General features: G+C 28.0%; 3 protein-coding genes across 7 annotated transcripts; all 3 read right to left on the bottom strand.

The window, feature by feature from the left end:
- Window positions 1-2,958: 2,958 nt before the first annotated feature.
- Window positions 2,959-5,509, bottom strand: LOC106357073 (glycine-rich domain-containing protein 2-like). Of its 2 annotated transcripts, none has more exons than XM_048760525.1 (5): window positions 5,361-5,509; window positions 5,015-5,202; window positions 4,612-4,747; window positions 4,243-4,485; window positions 2,959-4,007 (listed from the first exon to the last, which is right to left on the bottom strand). In XM_048760525.1, exons 2-5 carry the CDS (start codon window positions 5,200-5,202, stop codon window positions 3,600-3,602), a joined length of 975 nt encoding a protein of 324 aa, XP_048616482.1. In that variant the 5' UTR covers window positions 5,361-5,509; the 3' UTR covers window positions 2,959-3,599. The 2 variants fall into 2 exon arrangements, with proteins under 2 accessions (XP_048616482.1, XP_048616484.1); XM_048760527.1 differs by having other exon boundaries at window positions 4,627-4,747; window positions 5,361-5,508.
- A 1,530-nt stretch (window positions 5,510-7,039) lies between these two features.
- Window positions 7,040-8,777, bottom strand: LOC125588761 (glycine-rich domain-containing protein 2-like). Of its 3 annotated transcripts, XM_048760522.1 has the most exons (5): window positions 8,634-8,777; window positions 8,287-8,524; window positions 7,779-7,905; window positions 7,404-7,646; window positions 7,040-7,168 (listed from the first exon to the last, which is right to left on the bottom strand). In XM_048760522.1, exons 2-5 carry the CDS (start codon window positions 8,304-8,306, stop codon window positions 7,139-7,141), a joined length of 420 nt encoding a protein of 139 aa, XP_048616479.1. In that variant the 5' UTR covers window positions 8,307-8,524; window positions 8,634-8,777; the 3' UTR covers window positions 7,040-7,138. The 3 variants fall into 3 exon arrangements, 2 of the variants coding, with proteins under 2 accessions (XP_048616479.1, XP_048616480.1); XR_007324898.1 differs by having other exon boundaries at window positions 8,333-8,773; XM_048760523.1 differs by having other exon boundaries at window positions 7,785-7,905; window positions 8,287-8,774.
- Window positions 8,778-11,066: 2,289 nt separating this feature from the next.
- LOC106353816 lies at window positions 11,067-13,887 on the bottom strand. 2 transcript variants are annotated; one of them, XM_048760521.1, is made up of 6 exons: window positions 13,781-13,887; window positions 13,435-13,622; window positions 13,047-13,167; window positions 12,664-12,906; window positions 11,462-12,433; window positions 11,067-11,425 (listed from the first exon to the last, which is right to left on the bottom strand). In XM_048760521.1, the coding sequence occupies exons 2-6, from the start codon at window positions 13,620-13,622 to the stop codon at window positions 11,246-11,248; spliced, it is 1,704 nt and encodes a 567-aa protein (XP_048616478.1). In that variant the 5' UTR covers window positions 13,781-13,887; the 3' UTR covers window positions 11,067-11,245. The 2 variants fall into 2 exon arrangements, with proteins under 2 accessions (XP_048616478.1, XP_048616477.1); XM_048760520.1 differs by having other exon boundaries at window positions 11,067-12,433.
- Window positions 13,888-18,822: the final 4,935 nt, after the last annotated feature.

Genomic DNA, 18,822 nt, shown 5'->3' with positions numbered 1-18,822 from the left:
TTTTCATAAAAAAACTGAAATATATTAGTTCTAAGAGTTGTGTCTTTTTATTATAAAAAATAAAGTAGTTTTAAAAAGTTGTTAAAATGTCCCAATAAGTATCTTTCCACAATTATTAGTTTTAAGAATTGTGTCTTCTCATCATAAATGTTTTTTTAATTGTTAAAATATCTCAATAAGTTTCTTTCTATAATTATATTTCTTTTCATTATTCAATAGAGTATCTTTTTTCAATGATATTTCTATTCAAAATATATTGTATAGATACTAACCTAAAATAACTATCTCAAATCTAAAGTCGTGACTTTTTGTATAAATATTTTAAAATATATAAATAGTACATGTCCATAAGTTTTTCACTGTAAATATTTCACAAATTTATTAAAATGATGAAAAATCTGTGCAATTACCTACTTATCGAACTACCAAATGATATTATGTGTGATATTTGTCACTTAAATGACTTTTTCTTATGTGTCTATCATAGAGAAAGTTTAAGAATTTTTTTTATAATTTGATTGGTTAAATAAAATTCAGATTCTAATTATTTTAATTATTATAATTTGATTGGTTGAATGTAATATCAATTTTAATTAGGTGTAAATGATATTACAAATAATAATTTATGGTAACTAATTGTCAAATTATAGAAAGTGTAATAATGTTTGATTAAGTCTTTTATATTTATATACTACCTAAAATAATTAGTAGAACACAATTTATAGAAATCGATATAATTATTTCATATTCTTATATAAAACATTATATTTGTATATAAATCATTATAATTATTATTAATATCTTATAATGTCCATATATGTCTTATAAGTAATTTATAAAAAAGTTAAAAAATTTATAAAATTATCTATCATGGCTTACAAAATTATTTCATCTTAATTTTAAATTATTTATATGAGTTTATTAAACATTTATAAAAAATAAAATTTATCCTATATATTAAACAAGAAGTCACTTAAGTGACTTTTGCTTGGGTGTCAATCATAGAGAGAGTTAAAAAATTTATTATAAATTGATTGGTTGAACGATTCAATTTTTATTTATTTTAATTAGATCTAATAAAAATGCTGAATCTAAAATTAATTAATATCACTTACCAAATAGTTTAAATGATATTAAAAATAATAATTTGTGGTATCTAATTGTCAAAATGATAGAAAATCTAATAATGTTTGATTAATTATTTTATATTTATATACTACATAAATTATTAGTAGAGCACAATTTATAGAAATTGATTTATGATTTCATATTCTTATATAAAATGTTATCTTTGTATATAGAGAATTATAATAATTATCAATGTCTTATAATGTCCATATATGTCTTATAATTTATTTATAAAAAATAAAACATTTACAAAATTATTTATCATGGCTTACAAAATTATTTCATCGTAATTTTAAATTATTTATATGAGTTAATAAATATTTATAAAAATACAAATTATCCTATATACTAAACAAAAAATTACATAAGTGATTTATGCTTACGTGTCAATCATTTGTGAAGTCTTAAGAAAATTGTTATGATTTGTTTGGTCGATAAAGTTTAATTTTAATTATTTTATTTTAGATTCAAAATAAAAAATAAATCTAGAACCAATTAATATCACTTACCAAATAATCTAATCTATATTACAAATAATGATTTATGGAACTAATTGTTGTAATTATAAAAAGAATAATAACATGTTATTAATTATTTTTATATTTATAAACGAAATAATATAATGAATGAAACTTTTTATAATTTTTAATTATTTTAATAAGATCAAAAGTCTTAAACTAATTATTATCACATGCCCCTAAATGATATTACAAATAATAATTAATGCTAGCTAATTTTCAAATTTATAGAAAGGGTAATAATGTTTGATCAATTCTTTTTATATTTATATACTACCTAAAATAATAAATACAATTTTGTTTTATAAAAATCAATGTAATAATTTCATATTCTTATAAAAATATATTCGTATCTAAAATACTAACTAATCTCTTATAATATCCATATATGATTTATAAATAACTAGGCTTTAAAAATTAGACGGATTATATTTAACGGGACATGCAAAAACTTTGATTTAAAAAATGTTTTGCATTTAAGTCAAATAATATACTGAATAAGGTAATGTTATGATTGAAAAGAATTCTAAGATGAATTTTCGGTTTATTGATTGTATGTTTTGTATTAATATTTAGAGAGATAAATAAATATTTAGCAAAAATATGTAAAAAGTTAAGAAAAAATTAGTACAAATTAAATAAAAAGAACGAAATGATAATGAGATAAATAAGAAGAGGCCGAAGAAGATGCATAATATGTGTTGGTGAAATTAATGTGATAATTACATATATAATTTCATAAGTATTTGTTAATACTAAATATTCATCAACTATTTTTACATCAAATTTATATAAACTTTACGACTGATTTTCAAACTATTTGAAGTTAAAAATTATACTTTTAATCTTTCAAAGTATATAACATCGTATACTTTTAATCTTTACGACATGTTTCTATCCTTCTGCGATTAACTCTGCAAGTCACAGTCTATTACGTATGGCGAGATAGAAATGAAATGCGACACTCACAGCAAAGTAGACAAGCGACCCAACTTGGGAGAATCATTGAGAAGACAATCAAGCAGCAGCTTTTATCTATTAGATACTATGGGAAGAAAGGACTGGAGGGGTTGATGCAGAGTTGGTTCCTGGCCCATATTGGATAAAGATAGTTTCATACAATAAACATTTCTTAGGTTCTCTTTGTAAATAACTATTCTTTTAACTTTTGATGATCAATAAATTTAACATTTCATCAAAAAAAACATCGTATACATAATATATATTTTTATACAGTATTTATATCCGTGAGTTCGCGGGCAACCTTCTAGTTCAATCCTTAACATACCACTCCAATATAAACACTCAAATCGATATTAAACTGTTGTAACTTATTTATTTACATTAGTATGTACATGTTTATAACATATAACATTTGAAACATCACTCATTAGTTTCACAACATTTCCAGATCATATATTACACATATTTTACATTAGCATTACACATTAGAACTTCTTCAGTTGAGTAATTAAGCTGCAGTAGCGCCTTCCGCCAGTGGAGCATTTTCCTTAGCATTGTTCTCCATCAAATTAACACTTCCCAATCCACCGTTCTTTTCAGCCGCCACTGCAAAGCACCTTGCACTGTTCTTTTTAGTGGCCATTGCAGAGCACCTTGCACTGCTCTTAATTACCATCTGTCATTGCAAAACACCTTGCATTTTTCTTTTCAGCCTCCCCAGAAAAGCACCTATCACTGTTCTTCTTAACTTCCACTGCAAAGAACCTTGCATTTTTCTTCTCAGCTTCCATAGCAATAGCATTTTTCTTCTCAACTTCCATTGCAAAGCACCTTGCATTGCTCTTACCATTCGTTATTGCAAAGCACCTTGCATTTTTCTTCTCAGCTTCCAGAGTAAAGCACCTAGCACTGTTCTCCTCAGCTTCCACTGCAAAGCACGTAGCATTTTTCTTCTCAGCTTCCACAGTAAAACACCTAGCACTGTTCTTCTCAGCTTCCACCGCAAAGCATAGCACCCGCACCACTCTTCTCAATCTCCACCACAACTGGAGTATGTGGCATCGTATCCATGCTGGCTTTCCAATACCTTTGACCAAATGTTTCTTCGCATTGCGCAGTAGTTCTAGAGTAAACAGTGTCGAGATTCATACCTTCGCTTGTGTCAGAGTCTGCCGTATCATCATGCTGTAAGATGTTACCAAAGATCTTTACCATATCCTTGTAGTAAGAGGAAGGGTTAAGCTGATGTGTATGCCAAATTAGATCAATATTATAAGTCGGAACACAGATTGGTTTGATCGTCTTTTCGCCGTTTTGCTTGATTAAGTAAAGGAATGCTTTATATCTACCAACAACTTCTTCCATAATGATCTCACTGTCCACATTGGCTCTTGAAACCTGTAGCATAGAAACACCAACTAATGGCTTAGAAACCTTGTAACACACCCATTAATATTATTATATGTATTGGAAGTATTTATATGAATTTCAAAATATTTCAGTTGTAGATTAAATATTTTAAGTGCAAGCGTTTATCAGAAAGTACTCAAACTCCATATAAATCCTGAAAATATATTCAAATTCAAACTTGTAAAACATATGTAATTTACTTTAGTCAAGTTCATTATTGTACCTCAAGATAAAATGAGCTTTGCCTCTTGGCAGCTGAAACAAGATCATAGGTCGTGCATTTCTCAAGAGGTGAAATTGGCTCTGAGATTGCCTTATCCAAATCAAGGTCATAGGACTCCATAGGATACAATCTCTTCCATAATTTTTCTGTCTGTAATTTGCAGCTCCCATTTGCTGAAGATAAAATGCCAGAGTTGTCCAGAACTCTCCCATAGAATTCCTCGCAGTCAGACTTGTACCTCACCTGGATGATTAACAAAATAGTGAGCTACTTATTTTACCTCCCACTGTTCACTAGTCTGCTACGGTGTGCTTTTTTTTTTGCTACAGTGTGCTTTTTCATATGTGAATTGTATGCAAAGATATATACAATGCTTAGATTTACTGGATTAAGCCTGTGGCAATGCCAAACCCATTCACAGTCAAATGGGGGGACTAGTGGTCCTTCGCAGATTGAGGAAGACTCAGAATGTTTGGCTAGCAAAGGAAGCCAGTAAGCATTGTATCTGAAAAATAAATCACCAAATTATTATTGATTTGGGAATTAGGTAAATGGAAAGGAAAAACAAAAAAAAAAGATATATTCGTAAACTAAAAGGTTAGGTCCTTTCCTTAGATTTAATAGATTGGTGATTGTAGCAATATTGTTTATCATTATTTTAAACTTTGCTAATCAGAAAAAAAATATATAACATAGAATTAAATAAATATTAAATTAAGTAAATTTATATACTTGCGTGATGCAAACCGCGTTGGTGGTTTTGTTTAATTACCTGTAGATGGCTCTTTTGAGTGCAGGACCATCGTAGAGCAACTGGTTACAGTCAACAACTCCGAGGAACTGAAGATGTTTCTTAGATTCAGCAATTAGGTCAATGCTTATCTCTATCTTCTGAGCTTCAAGCCACTCCAAATTTTGCACTATTTCTTTCTTCATTCCTGTCAATTGTGAAAACTTCATCTGCAAAGTATAAACAAGAAGAATTCAAACTACAATTTCCAATACCATGAGCAAGAGATGTTTAATGAGATTTTTCTACCCTAGAAACATGAGAAACCCCCAAAAGTTTAAATCTTTAAACTTTTGAAGTATGAACAAGAAGAATTCAAACTATATACCTCAACGGGATTTTTCTCTGATGAAGATGTTGATTCAAGTTTGAGAGGAGGGTTTCAAATGCTTCTATATATAGCACGGTTTCTACTAACTTCTGTACAAAAACTCAAAAAGACGTTACGTTTTGTATGAAAACTCAAAGAGATGTTACTCTTTTCTTATTTGACACTTGTCTTACATTAACCAAGTATTGGTTTGGAAAAAAAGAAGTGTTTGTTTGGTTATATTTGCATAACGCTTGTTGAGTTTTATTAGAACCTTTTAAAATAATAGAGTAGTGATTAATAGCAAATCAAAAGGTAAAAAAATTAAAAGAAATTGAAAATTGAAAATGAAAACAAAACGGCTTTTTAACATTATTTTTCCAAAGTTGACATCACTTGAAAACAGACATTGAAAACAAAACACTATTGAAAAAACCAATAAATTTAAAAAAAAACTAACATTATATATTCAAAATGTCAGTTACAAAACGAGTCATCATGGGTAAAAAAATAATCATTTGGCTTTTAGTTAAAATCCCCTATATATTAAAAGAGAAACATCACAATATTTTTTGGTAGACGCATGTCATCACCACAATCATTATTAGAATCTTTAGAAAAATATATTGGTCTATCAAAATATATAATAAGATTTTTATTAAACTAATCATAAATTAATTTTTAATGTTCTTCATTGTTTCCTAAAATAAAAATAACATAATTACCAAATGTTACTAAAGTATATATGACAATTAATAATTTTGAATAATAAAGATTTGATAAAAATTAGTCTATTCTCTATTTTTTTAAAAAAATCAACCTATTAAAATAAATTAAACAGCCACATTAACTATACAGAAAGAAATTAGATTTTTCTGTATATGTTATATTTTGAATTTTTAAAAACGACTATATATGACTAAAGTTGTCAAAAATCTCACATTAAAATTTTTTTGATCTATGGTTAAATTTTTTGTTATAACAATATATAAATGATTACAAAATTATATAATAAAAAGTATAATTTAATAAATATTAATATATTAATATTGTTTAAAATAAATTATGTACCATATAGAAATACATATGTATTTGAATTTCGAAATCTGCTTTGATTTTTTTTTATAAAATATTTGAACAAATTATGACAACTTAATATTTAGTTTTAAAACATTTCATAATGTTTTTAAAATTATAAATGACTAAAACTATTAAACATCCCACAAAAATATTTGTTATTAGTGATTCAAATCTTTTTCTTATTAAAAATACAAATGATCAAAAAACAATATGAGTGTAAAATATTATATAACAGATATCAATATTAATATTAATATCATTAAAACTTAATTTTATATCATATAAAATAGAAAAAAATGTTTATTTGAATTAATAAAAAAAATTTATGTGTTTGCACCATATTCATAATAGTTACTGAATTTTTAGTTATCAATATACATGTATAATTTACTAATATGTAAAAGAAAATATAATATGTAAAACTAATTTATTTATAATATTTATTATGCGCAAGGCGTGGATCTTAACCTAGTTTAGGTTAAAGCTTAAATGTCATATTCTAGTGGTTCTTGTTTTTCCCAGTGATGGTTAAAAACGATTTATAGCATGAAAACAAAGTACTCCCTCCGTTTCATATTAAGTGTCGTTTTAGAGAATTTTTTTCGTTACAAAATAAGTGTCGTTTTCGATTTTCAATGCAAAATTTATTAATTTTATGCAAAATTTATTTTTCTATTGGTTGAAATATGGTTAGCTGTATAGGTAATAGTGTTTTTTTATAGAAAATGTACATTGGCTCTTGAAACCTGTAGCATAGAAACACCAACAAATGGCTTAGAAACCTTGTAACACACCCATTAATATTATTATATGTATTGGAAGTATTTATATGAATTTCAAAATATTTCAGTTGTAGATTAAATATTTTAAGTGCAAGCATTTATCAGAAAGTACTCAAACTCCATATAAATCCTGTAAATATATTCAAATTCAAACTTGTAAAACATATGTAATTTACTTTAGTCAAGTTCATTATTGTACCTCAAGATAAAATGAGCTTTGCCTCTTGGCAGCTGAAACAAGATCATAGGTCGTGCATTTCTCAAGAGGTGAAATTGGCTCTGAGATTGCCTTATCCAAATCAAGGTCACAGGGCTCCATAGGATACAATCTCTTCCATAATTTTTCAGTCTGTAATTTGCAGCTCCCATTTGCTGAAGATACAATGCCAGAGTTGTCCAGAACTCTCCCATAGAATTCCTCACAGTCAGACTTGTACCTCACCTGGATGATTAACAAAATAGTGAGCTACATATTTTACCTCCCACTGTTCACTACTCTACTACCGTGTGCTTTTATTTTGCTACAGTGTGCTTTTTCATATGTGAGTTGTATGCAAAGATATACAATGCTTACATTTACCGGGTCAAGCCTGTGGCAATGCCAAACCCATTCACAGTCAATTGGAGAGACTAGTGGTTCTTCGCAGATTGAGGAAGACTCATAATGTTTTGCTAGCGAAAGAAGCCTGTAGGCATTGTATCTGAAAAATAAATCACCAAATTACTGATTTGAGAATTATGTAAACGGAAAGGAAAAACAAACAAAGATATATTCGCAAACTAAAAGGTTAGATCTTTTCCTTAGATTTAATAAATTGGTGATTGTAGCAATATTGTTTAATTATCATTAATTTAAACTTGGGAAATTGGGTGAGATAATACAAAAAACTATAATTCATTATCTAAGCAATATCAGTCTCTATCTCCGCTTTCTTCTTTCCATCTCTCTCTATTCTATCTCTATAAAACTAATTTCACTTTTTTTGGTTATATCACAAATAAGCCCTTTAAACTTAGCTAATCAGAAAAAAATAAATGTTACATAGAATTAAATAAACATTAAATTATGTAAATGTATTTACTTGTGTGATGCAAACCCCATGGGTGATTTTGTTTATTTTTTATTACTTTTTATCGTGGTTCTGTTTAATTATCTGTAGATGGCTCTTTTGAGTGCAGGACCATCGTACAGCCACCGGTTCCGGTCAACAACTCCGAGAAACTGAAGATGTTTGTTGGCTTCAGCAATTAGGTCAATGCTTATCTCTATTTTCTGAGCTTCAAGCCACTCCAAATTTTGCACTATTTCTTTCTCCATTCCTGTCAATTGTGAAAACTTCATCTGTAAAGTATAAACAAGAAGAATTCAAACTACAACTTCTAAAACCATGAGCAAGAGATTGCCGATGGTTTAATGAGATTTTTCTACCCTAGAAACAGAAAACCCCCAAAAGTTTAAATCTTTAAATTCTTGAAGTATGAATAAGAAGAATTCAAACTATATTCCTCAAGGGGATTTTTCTCTGATGACGAAGTTGATTCGAGTTTGAGAGGAGTGTTTCAAATGTTTCTATATATAGCACGGTTTCTACTTAACTTCTGTACAAACTCAAAAGACGTTACTAATTGTATTAAAACTCAAAGAGATGTTACTCTTTTCTTATTTGACCTTTGTCTTACCTTAACCAAGTATTTGTTTGGGAAAAGAAAAGTGTTTGTTTGAAAGAAAAAAAGAAGTGTTTGTTTGGTTATATTTGCATAACGCTTGTTGAGTTTTATTAGAACCTTTTAAAATAATAGAGTAGTAATTAATAGCAAATTGAAAGGTGAAAAAATTAAAAGAAATTGAAAATAGAAAATGAAAATAAAACGGCTTTTAACGTTATTTTTCCAAATTTGACATCACTTGAAAACAGACATCGAAAACAAAATACTAGTGACAAAACGAATAAAGTTTTTTTTTTAAAAACTAACATTATATATTCAAAATGTCAGTTACAAAACTGAGTCATCATGGGTCAAAAATAATCATTTGGCTTTTAGTTAAAATTGAGGTTAACGCCTAAACGTCATATTCTAGTGGTTCTTGTTTTTCCTAGTGACGGTTAAAAAAATTTATAGCATGAAAAACAAAGTATCTGTTTCAAAACCGACTAAGTTGAAAAACACCGACTATGTGAATCATTAGACTCCCTTTCTGAATGGTGTAAAATACAAATGTTGAAGGCAGAAAAAGTACTGTGCACCCCGCAGAATGAAAAGAACACTTGGTCAAAAAGGAAACTACTTGAAGATTACCTATTTTTGAGGTCTTTGTATATTTGATTCTCATAAACGACCATTCGTAAACGATTTGGAGAATTTATCTTAGATATGAATCTGCAACTTGTAAGATTCGTATGCTTAAATTGATTATAACTGTAGTAAAAAAACGTCAATTTTTATTTTTAAACACATATGAAGCAAGTGTTCTATGCGAATGAGCATATATTTTTTAACTTTCACTAGATAGGTACACGTGAGACTTATTTTCAATCAGTATTCTACAACGTGCGACATTCATTTCGCGGAAGATAAATATTTAGCAACTAACCATGTACGCGAACGCCCAAACGGAGCTAGACGGATATATGATCTTACATAAAATATAAGTATAAAACTAATATTTACTCATTATTTTTTTAAAATGAACATAAAATATACTTCAAACATAATTTCTATGTTTATAAATATAGTTTAACATATATGAATAGTTTAAAATTGTAAAAACTAAAACCTGTTTAAATATATAAATATGAGAAATTTAAAATTATTTTGCAAAAAAATAATCTAATATATATATCATATGTACCAATTAATATAATTAATAATAGGAATCTCAACTAATGTTTAGAAGTTGTGGTTTTCATTAAAAAAAACTGAAATGTATTAGTTCTAAGAGTTGTGTCTTTTTATTATAAAAAATAAAGTAGTTTTAAAAAGTAGTTAAAATATCCCAATATGTGTATTTCCACAATTATTAGTTTTAAGAGTTGTGTCTTCTCATCATAAAAGATAATTTTTAATTGTTAAAATATCTCAATAAGTTTCTTTATGTTCATTATTCAATAGAGTATATTTTTCAATGATATTTCTATTCAAAATATATCGTATAGATACTAACCTAAAATAACTATCTCAAATATCTAAAGTCGTGACTTTTTGTATAAATCTTTGAAAATATATAAATATATTTTAATCTTATAAAAATATAGTTGTATCTATAATACTAAATAATCTCTTATAATATCCATATATGCTTTATAAATAATTAGGTTTTGAAAATTGGATGAATTATATTTAACGGGACATGCGGAAACTTTGATTGAAAAAATGTTTTGCATTTACGTAAGATAATATAGTGAATGTGGTAATGTTATGATTGAAAAGAATTCTAAGATGGATTTTTGGTTTATTGATTGTATGTTTTGTATTACTATTTAGAGAGAGAAATACATGTTTAGCAAAAATAAGTAAAAATTTAGGAAAACATTAGCACAAATTTAATAAAAAGAACGAAATGATAATGAGATAAATAAGAAGAGGCCGAAGAAGATGCATAATATGTGTTGGTGAAATTAATGTGATAATTACATATATAATGTCGCAAACATTTGTTATTAATAAGTATTCATTAGTTATTTTTACATCAAATTTATATAAACTTTACAACTGATTTTCAAACTATTTGATGTTAAAAATTATACTTTTAATCTTTCAAAGTATATAACATTTTATACATAATATATATTTTTTTATACAATATTTATATCCATAAATTCATGGACAACCACCTAGTTCAACCCTTAACACACCACTCCAATATAAACACTCAAATCGATATTAAACTGTTGTAACTTATTTATTTACATTAGCATGTACATGTTTATAACATGTAACATTTGAAACATCACTCATTAGTTTCACATCATTTCCAGATCATATATTACATATATTTTACATTGGCATTACACATTAGAACTTCTTCAGTCGAGTAATTAATTAAGCTGCAGTAGCGCCTTCCGCCAGTGGAGCATTTTCCTGAGCATTGTTCTTCATCAAATTACCACATCCACATCCACGATTCTTTTCAGCCCCCACTGCAAAGCACCTTGCACTGTTCTTTCCAGAGGCCATTGCAAAACACCTTGCATTGCTCTTACCATCTGTCATTGCAAAGCACCTTGCGTTTTTCTTCTCAACTTCCATTGCAAAGCATCTTGCACTGCGCTTACCATTTGTTACTGCAAAGCACCCTGCATTTTTTTTCTCGGCCTCCACAGCAAAACACCTAGCATTGTTCTTCCCAGCTTCCACTGCAAAGCACCTTGCATTTTTCTTCTCACCCTCCACAGCAAAACACCTAGCATTGTTCTTCCCGGCTTCCACTGCAAAACACCTTGCTTTTTTCTTCTCAGCCTCCATAGCAAAGCCCCTAGCATTTTTCTTCTCAGCCTCCACAGCAACTCTCCTAGAACTTTTCTTCTCAACTTCCACTGCAAAGCACCTTGCACTGTTCTTCTCAGCCTCCACAGCAAAACACCTAGCACTGTTCTTCTCAGCTTCCACTGCAAAGCACGTTGCATTTTTCTTCTCAGCCTCTACAGAAAAGCACCTAGCACTGTTCTTCTCAGCTTCCAGAGCAAAGCACCTCGCACTGTTCTTCTCAGCTTCCAATGCAAAGCACCTAGCATTTTTCTTCTCAGCATCCACAGCAAAAAACCTAGCACTGGTCTTCTCAGCCTCCACCGCAAAGCACCTAGCACCAGCACTACATTTCTCAGCAGCCTCAGCCAAGCATCTAGCACCTGCACCGCTCCTCTCAGTCTCCTCCATAGCTGAAGTATGTGGCGTCGTATCCATGCTGGCTTTCCAATACCTTTGACCAAATGTTTCTTCCCATTGCGCAGTAGTTCCAGAGAAAACAGTGTCGAGATTCATACCTTCGCTTGTGGCAGAGTCTGCCGTATCATCATGCTGTAAGATGTTACCAAAGATCTTTACCATATCCTTGTAGTAAGAGGAAGGGTTCAGCTGATGTGTATGCCAAATTAGATCAATATCATAAGTCGGAACACTGATTAGTCTGATCGTCTTTTCACGGTTTTGCTTGATTAAGTAGAGGAATGCTTTGTATCTACCAACAGCTTCTTCCATAATGATCTCACTGTCCACATTGGCTCTTGAAACCTGTAGCAAAGATACGCCAACAAATGGCTTAGAAACCTTGTAACACACCCATTTATTATATGTATTGGAAGTATTTATATGAATTTCAAAATATTTCAGTTGTAGATTAAATATTTAAAATGCAAGCTTTTATCAGAAAGTACTCAAACTCAATATAAATCATGTAAATATATTCAAATTCAAACTTGTAAAACATATGTTATTTAATTTAGTCAAGTTCATTATTGTACCTCAAGATAAAATGAGCTTTGCCTCTTGGCAGCTGAAACAAGATCATAGGTCGTGCATTTCTCAAGAGGAGAAATTGGCTCTGAGATTGCCTTATCCAAATCAAGGTCATAGGACTCCATAGGATACAATCTCTTCCATAATTTTTCTGTCTGTAATTTGCAGCTCCCATTTGCTGAAGATAAAATGCCAGAGTTGTCCAGAACTCTCCCATAGAATTCCTCGCAGTCAGACTTGTACCTCACCTGGATGATTAACAAAATAGTGAGCTACTTATTTTACCTCCCACTGTTCACTAGTCTGCTACCGTGTGCTTTTTTTTTGCTACAGTGTGCTTTTTCATATGTGAATTGTATGCAAAGATATATACAATGCTTAGATTTACCGGATTAAGCCTGTGGCAATGCCAAACCCATTCACAGTCAAATGGGGGGACTAGTGGTCCTTCGCAGATTGAGGAAGACTCAGAATGTTTGGCTAGCAAAGGAAGCCAGTAAACATTGTATCTGAAAAATAAATCACCAAATTATTATTGATTTGGGAATTAGGTAAATGGAAAGGAAAAACAAAAAAAAAAGATATATTCGTAAACTAAAAGGTTAGGTCCTTTCCTTAGATTTAATAGATTGGTGATTGTAGCAATATTGTTTATCATTATTTTAAACTTTGCTAATCAGAAAAAAAATATATAACATAGAATTAAATAAAGATTAAATTAAGTAAATTTATATACTTGCGTGATGCAAACCGCGTTGGTGGTTTTGTTTAATTACCTGTAGATGGCTCTTTTGAGTGCAGGACCATCGTAGAGCAACTGGTTACAGTCAACAACTCCGAGGAACTGAAGATGTTTCTTAGATTCAGCAATTAGGTCAATGCTTATCTCTATCTTCTGAGCTTCAAGCCACTCCAAATTTTGCACTATTTCTTTCTTCATTCCTGTCAATTGTGAAAACTTCATCTGCAAAGTATAAACAAGAAGAATTCAAACTACAACTTCTAATACCATGAGCAAGAGATGTTTAATGAGATTTTTCTACCCTAGAAACATGAGAAACCCCCAAAAGTTTAAATCTTTAAACTCTTGAAGTATGAACAAGAAGAATTCAAACTATATACCTCAAGGGGATTTTTCTCTGATGAAGATGTTGATTCGAGTTTGAGAGGAGGGTTTCAAATGCTTCTATATATTGCATGGTTTCTACTTCTGTACAAAAACTGAAAAAGACGTTACTTTTTGTATGAAAACTCAAAGAGATGGTACTCTTTTCTTATTTGACACTTGTCTTACATTAACCAAGCATTTGTTTGGAAAAAAAGAAGTGTTTGTTTGGTTATATTTGCATAACGCTTGTTGAATTTTATTAGAACCTTTTATAATAATAGAGTAGTAATTAATAGCAAATCGAAAGGTACAAAAATTAAAAGAAATTGAAAATAGAAATGAAAACAAAACGGCTTTTAACGTTATTTTTCCAAAGTTGACATCACTTGAAAACAGACATTGAAAACAAAATACTAGTGACAAAACCAATAAAGTAAAAAAAAAAATTAACATTATATATTCAAAATGTCAGTTACAAAACCGAGTCATCATGGGTCAAAAATAATCATTTGGCTTTTAGTTAAAATTGAGGTTAAACTGTTAAAGCTTAAAAGTCATATTCTATAGTGGTTCTTGTTTTTCCCAGTGATGGTTAAAAAAAGATTTATAGCATGAAAAACAAAATATCAGTTTCAAAACCGACTAAGTTGAAAAACACCGACTATGTGAATCATTAGACTCCCTTTCTTGATGGTGTAAAAAACAAATGTTGAAGGCAGAAAAAATACTGTGGAGGACCCCGCAGAATGAGAAGAACACTTTGTCAAAAAGGAAACTACTTGAAGATTACCACTTTTGAGGACTTTGTAAATTTGATTCTCATAAAGGACCCTTCGTACTTTAGTAAACGATTTGGAGAATTTATCTTAGATATGTACCAGCACCTTGGAAGATTTGTATGCTCAAATTGATTATAACTGTAGTAAAAAACTTCAATTTGTATTTTTAAACACATATGAAGCAAATGTTCCATGCAAATGAGCATATATTTTTAACTTTCACTAGATGGGTACAAGCAGGACTTATTTTCAATCAGTATTCTACAACGTGCGACATTCATTTCACGGTAGATAAATATTTAGCGCCTACCCGTGTACGCGGACGACTAAACTGAGTTAGACGGATATATGATTTTACATCAAATATAAGTATAAAACTAATATTTACACATTATTATTTTTAAATGAACATAAAATATACTTCAAATATAATTTATATGTTTATAAATATAGTTTAACATATATGAATAATTTAAAATTGTAAAAACTAAAACATGTTTAAATATATATATATATATGATAAATTTAAAATTATTTTGCAAAAAGTTAATCTAATATATATATAATATGTAACAATTAATATAATTAATAATAGGAATCTCGACTAATGTTTAGAAGTTGTGGTTTTCATTTAAAAAAAAACTGAAATGTATTAATTTTTAAGATTTTTGTGTTTTCATCAAAAACTGAAATGTATTAGTTCTAAGAATTGTGTCTTTTTATTATTAAAAATAAAGTAGTTTTAAAAAGTAGTTAAATTATCCCAATAAGTGTCTTTCCACAATTATTAGTTTTAAGAGTTGTGTTTTATTATCATAAAAGGTAATTTTTAATTGTTAAAATATCTCAATAAGTTTCTTTCTATAATTATATTTCTTTTCATTATTCAATAGAGTATCTTTTTCAATGATATTTCTATTCAAAATATATTGTATATATACTAACCTGAAATAACTATCTTAAAGCTAAAGTCATGACTTTTTGTATAAATCGTTGAAAATATATAAATAGTCCATGTCCATAAGTTTTTCACTGTAAATCTTTCACAAATTTATTAAGATGATAAAAAATCTGTGCAATCTATTCTATTAAAAGAGAATCACTCTAAAAAAATCTACTTATACAAGATTGTTTGGACTATTTCCTAAGAGTTAATAATTTCATGGTCCTACTTAAATTTCTCCTAACAATATATTTTCATAAATTTCTCTGATTTTCTTTAGATATTATAAGTGTGTCACTCCTATATTTATGGTAACTACTATATTACCTTCTATAAATCTCACCCCTTGATTATAAATTTCTCCATTTAGTTATTGATATTCCATATACGATTTACTAACCAACATTTTTTTGATGCAATAATATATAAACTCGTGGGTCCATAGACTAATCTATTATGTATGTGACCATATATATATATTATATAATGTTTATTTTAATTCTTAAATTCATGTCTGTATAAAACGAATGGTATGGTGCATATCACCATTCAATAATACATGTAATTTGAATTAAAATAGTCTGGTAAGTAATACATGTATTTTTAAAAAATGAGTTAATGAAGTTAGTTAGTTATATTATATTATTTTCAGTTCATAAAAAACTATCAAACTTAGTAGTATATTATATTATTTTCAGTTCATAAAAAACGATATTAACATATAAGTACTGAACAAATTTGAAAAAATGCATATGAAGTTAGTTAAAAATTATCCTCGGGCCAACTTATTTAATTGAGTTTTTACTATAATTCAGATACAACCACTTAAACTATATTATGGAAAATTAAAAATATAAATAATTTAGAAAATATTGCTCCATATTCTCTCTTTTTTTTATAAAAAAATAAGTTGACTTGATTTTTACTTATGAAGCACAATTACTAAAATCCAAAATAATGATTAGTATTTTTTTTGGCAACAAAAAATGTTTAGTATAAAAGATGCTCAAATACAAGTCCACTTGTAATTCAGTTTAAATAACAAAATAAATTTACAAATATAATTAGGTCCAGAATTAATATTTATATTATTTAAGTTTCAAGCTTGCAAGTTTCCGCGGGTTATTCAATCATATATTATATACTAAACACATTAAGATTGGTATAAACTCTTCACTAAGTTTGGAATACCTAAGTTAAACAAGATTTTTCTCTTTTGAAAAAGTATTAACCCCGTGTTTCAAAGCTTGATTCAAAAGTTTGAAGTGAGTTTTGAAAAAATATCATCCAATTTATATGGGATTTTATCTGGTCAACTAATATTGGATAGCGGGTTAATGATAGTTTTTACGTTTTTACTGATTTTTATCAGATTTTTATATATAAGGTTTTAACAAAATTCAGACCAGATTTATATGAATCACCTGATTTACTTCTGAGACTGTGGGTTTGGTTCGGGTATGAAAGCACTGCTAAAACTATAAAAATTCTACAATATATATACTATTAGATTAGCCCAAAATCTGTCAATTAAATTTTTTGTCTCATCAACTCAACAAATATAACTTTTACAAAATACACACAAAATGCAACGATGACGTTGTAACATAAGAATACACATATAAAATCTAAAAAAACTATTTGATAAATTATATAATTTTAAACTAAAATTCTTTTACTTTTTCGATATAATAACACTTTATAACTTAATAATATACTTCAAAACATCAAAACCAAAATAATAATTCATATCAAACAATATTCTTAATCGGAAAAAAACCCGCGCTTTTGAAGCGCGGGTCAAAATCTAGTTACCTACTTATAGAACTACCAGAAGATATTATGTGTGATATTTTAGTAAACGTTTTCCACAATTCAAGTACAAAATTTGGAACCGTAGATTAGTCAGCAAATAGTTATAAATATTTCAAAGTCATTCAATTGTAAATATTTACTTTAAAGAAGGTTGAATAATTATACCATGTCAAATACAACAATCAGAATAACCGAAAAGTTAGCAAATTCTTTGTAATTGATGTATAAGATTTTAAAAATAAAAAATCACTTAAAAGTTATTGGAAAAATTTCATGTTTACCACTTTCATGTTACCATTTTTCATATTTACCATCACTAAAGGAACATTTTCAAAAAATACATTATTCATTAAATGGCAAAAGACTCTTATACCCTTATTTTCTATATATATAATAAATAAAAAAAAATTTAAAAAAAATTATGTTTTTGAATTATACTTTTTCAAATTCGAACTTTTTATAAATTTTTTTTTTGAATTATTTTTTTCAAATGTTCTTTTTGAAAATCAAAAATTATGTTTGACACTACTTTTAAAAATTTATTATATATTTTTATGTATTTATTTATATATTTATTAGAATCCTAAATTTCATATTCCAAAAACCCTATTCCACCCTCTCAACTATAAACCCTAAGTCTATGTTAGTTAACCCTAGGGGTATAAGTGTTTTCTACCCTTCATTAAAAGTGAGGGTGATTAGTGTAGACATGAAAAGTGGTACTATGAATGTTATATTTGTGGCAATTTTCCAAAAAAATTTCAATCGTTACAAACACATTTAATATTTATTTTACATAATTTTATAAAATAAAACAGTTTACTAAAAAAACATAATAATTTAAAATATTGTTTCTTCTATATTAAATTATAGTTCTCTGTATTTATTTATTTTCTCATTTATATTATTTCTATCAATAATAGGTAATAATAATAATTTACTTAAAATGTCCAAGTGTGTGTTCTTTTTATTTTTAGTGATGTTACTTTTGTCATGTGGTTATATATTTCTATTTATTATATTTTAAAAGAATTTAAAGTCAAGATATGTGTCTCTTTTATGGAAAAAAATATAATTTATTGAAAATTATGACTTATACTAACGAACCAACACTATTTTGTATTTTCAAATATAAATTGACATTTTTCATCAATAATTTTTACTACTAAATATAACAGTGTTTTTCCTAAATATGTCCATCTTAAAATTTGAATTTATGAAATAATATGTTGTCATAAATCTAAGTCTGCAATTTATTATGCGTTCTTCTTATCTTTTAAATATATATACTGATTTATGTTATGTAACTCTAGTCTTTTGAAGTGAATTTTTTTATATATTTTGAACGTTGGTCCGCTTTTGTTTTGCTTAGTTTCCATCTAAGCTTATCCAACGAGTACTTTACCGATCTTTAACTCTCCTTCATAACATCATTATGGCGTATAGGTAAATGCCATTGTCATACATGTGTGTTGTTATTTTGAAAATATTCTTCTATGCCTAGAACATAATGAATTTC

This window comes from Brassica napus, chromosome C6 (genome assembly GCF_020379485.1).
Source record: "Brassica napus cultivar Da-Ae chromosome C6, Da-Ae, whole genome shotgun sequence".
In the NCBI taxonomy this organism is placed as follows: domain Eukaryota; kingdom Viridiplantae; phylum Streptophyta; class Magnoliopsida; order Brassicales; family Brassicaceae; genus Brassica; species Brassica napus.
Note: the sequence above shows the minus strand (reverse complement) of the source record. Positions and strands in the feature narration are given on the sequence as shown.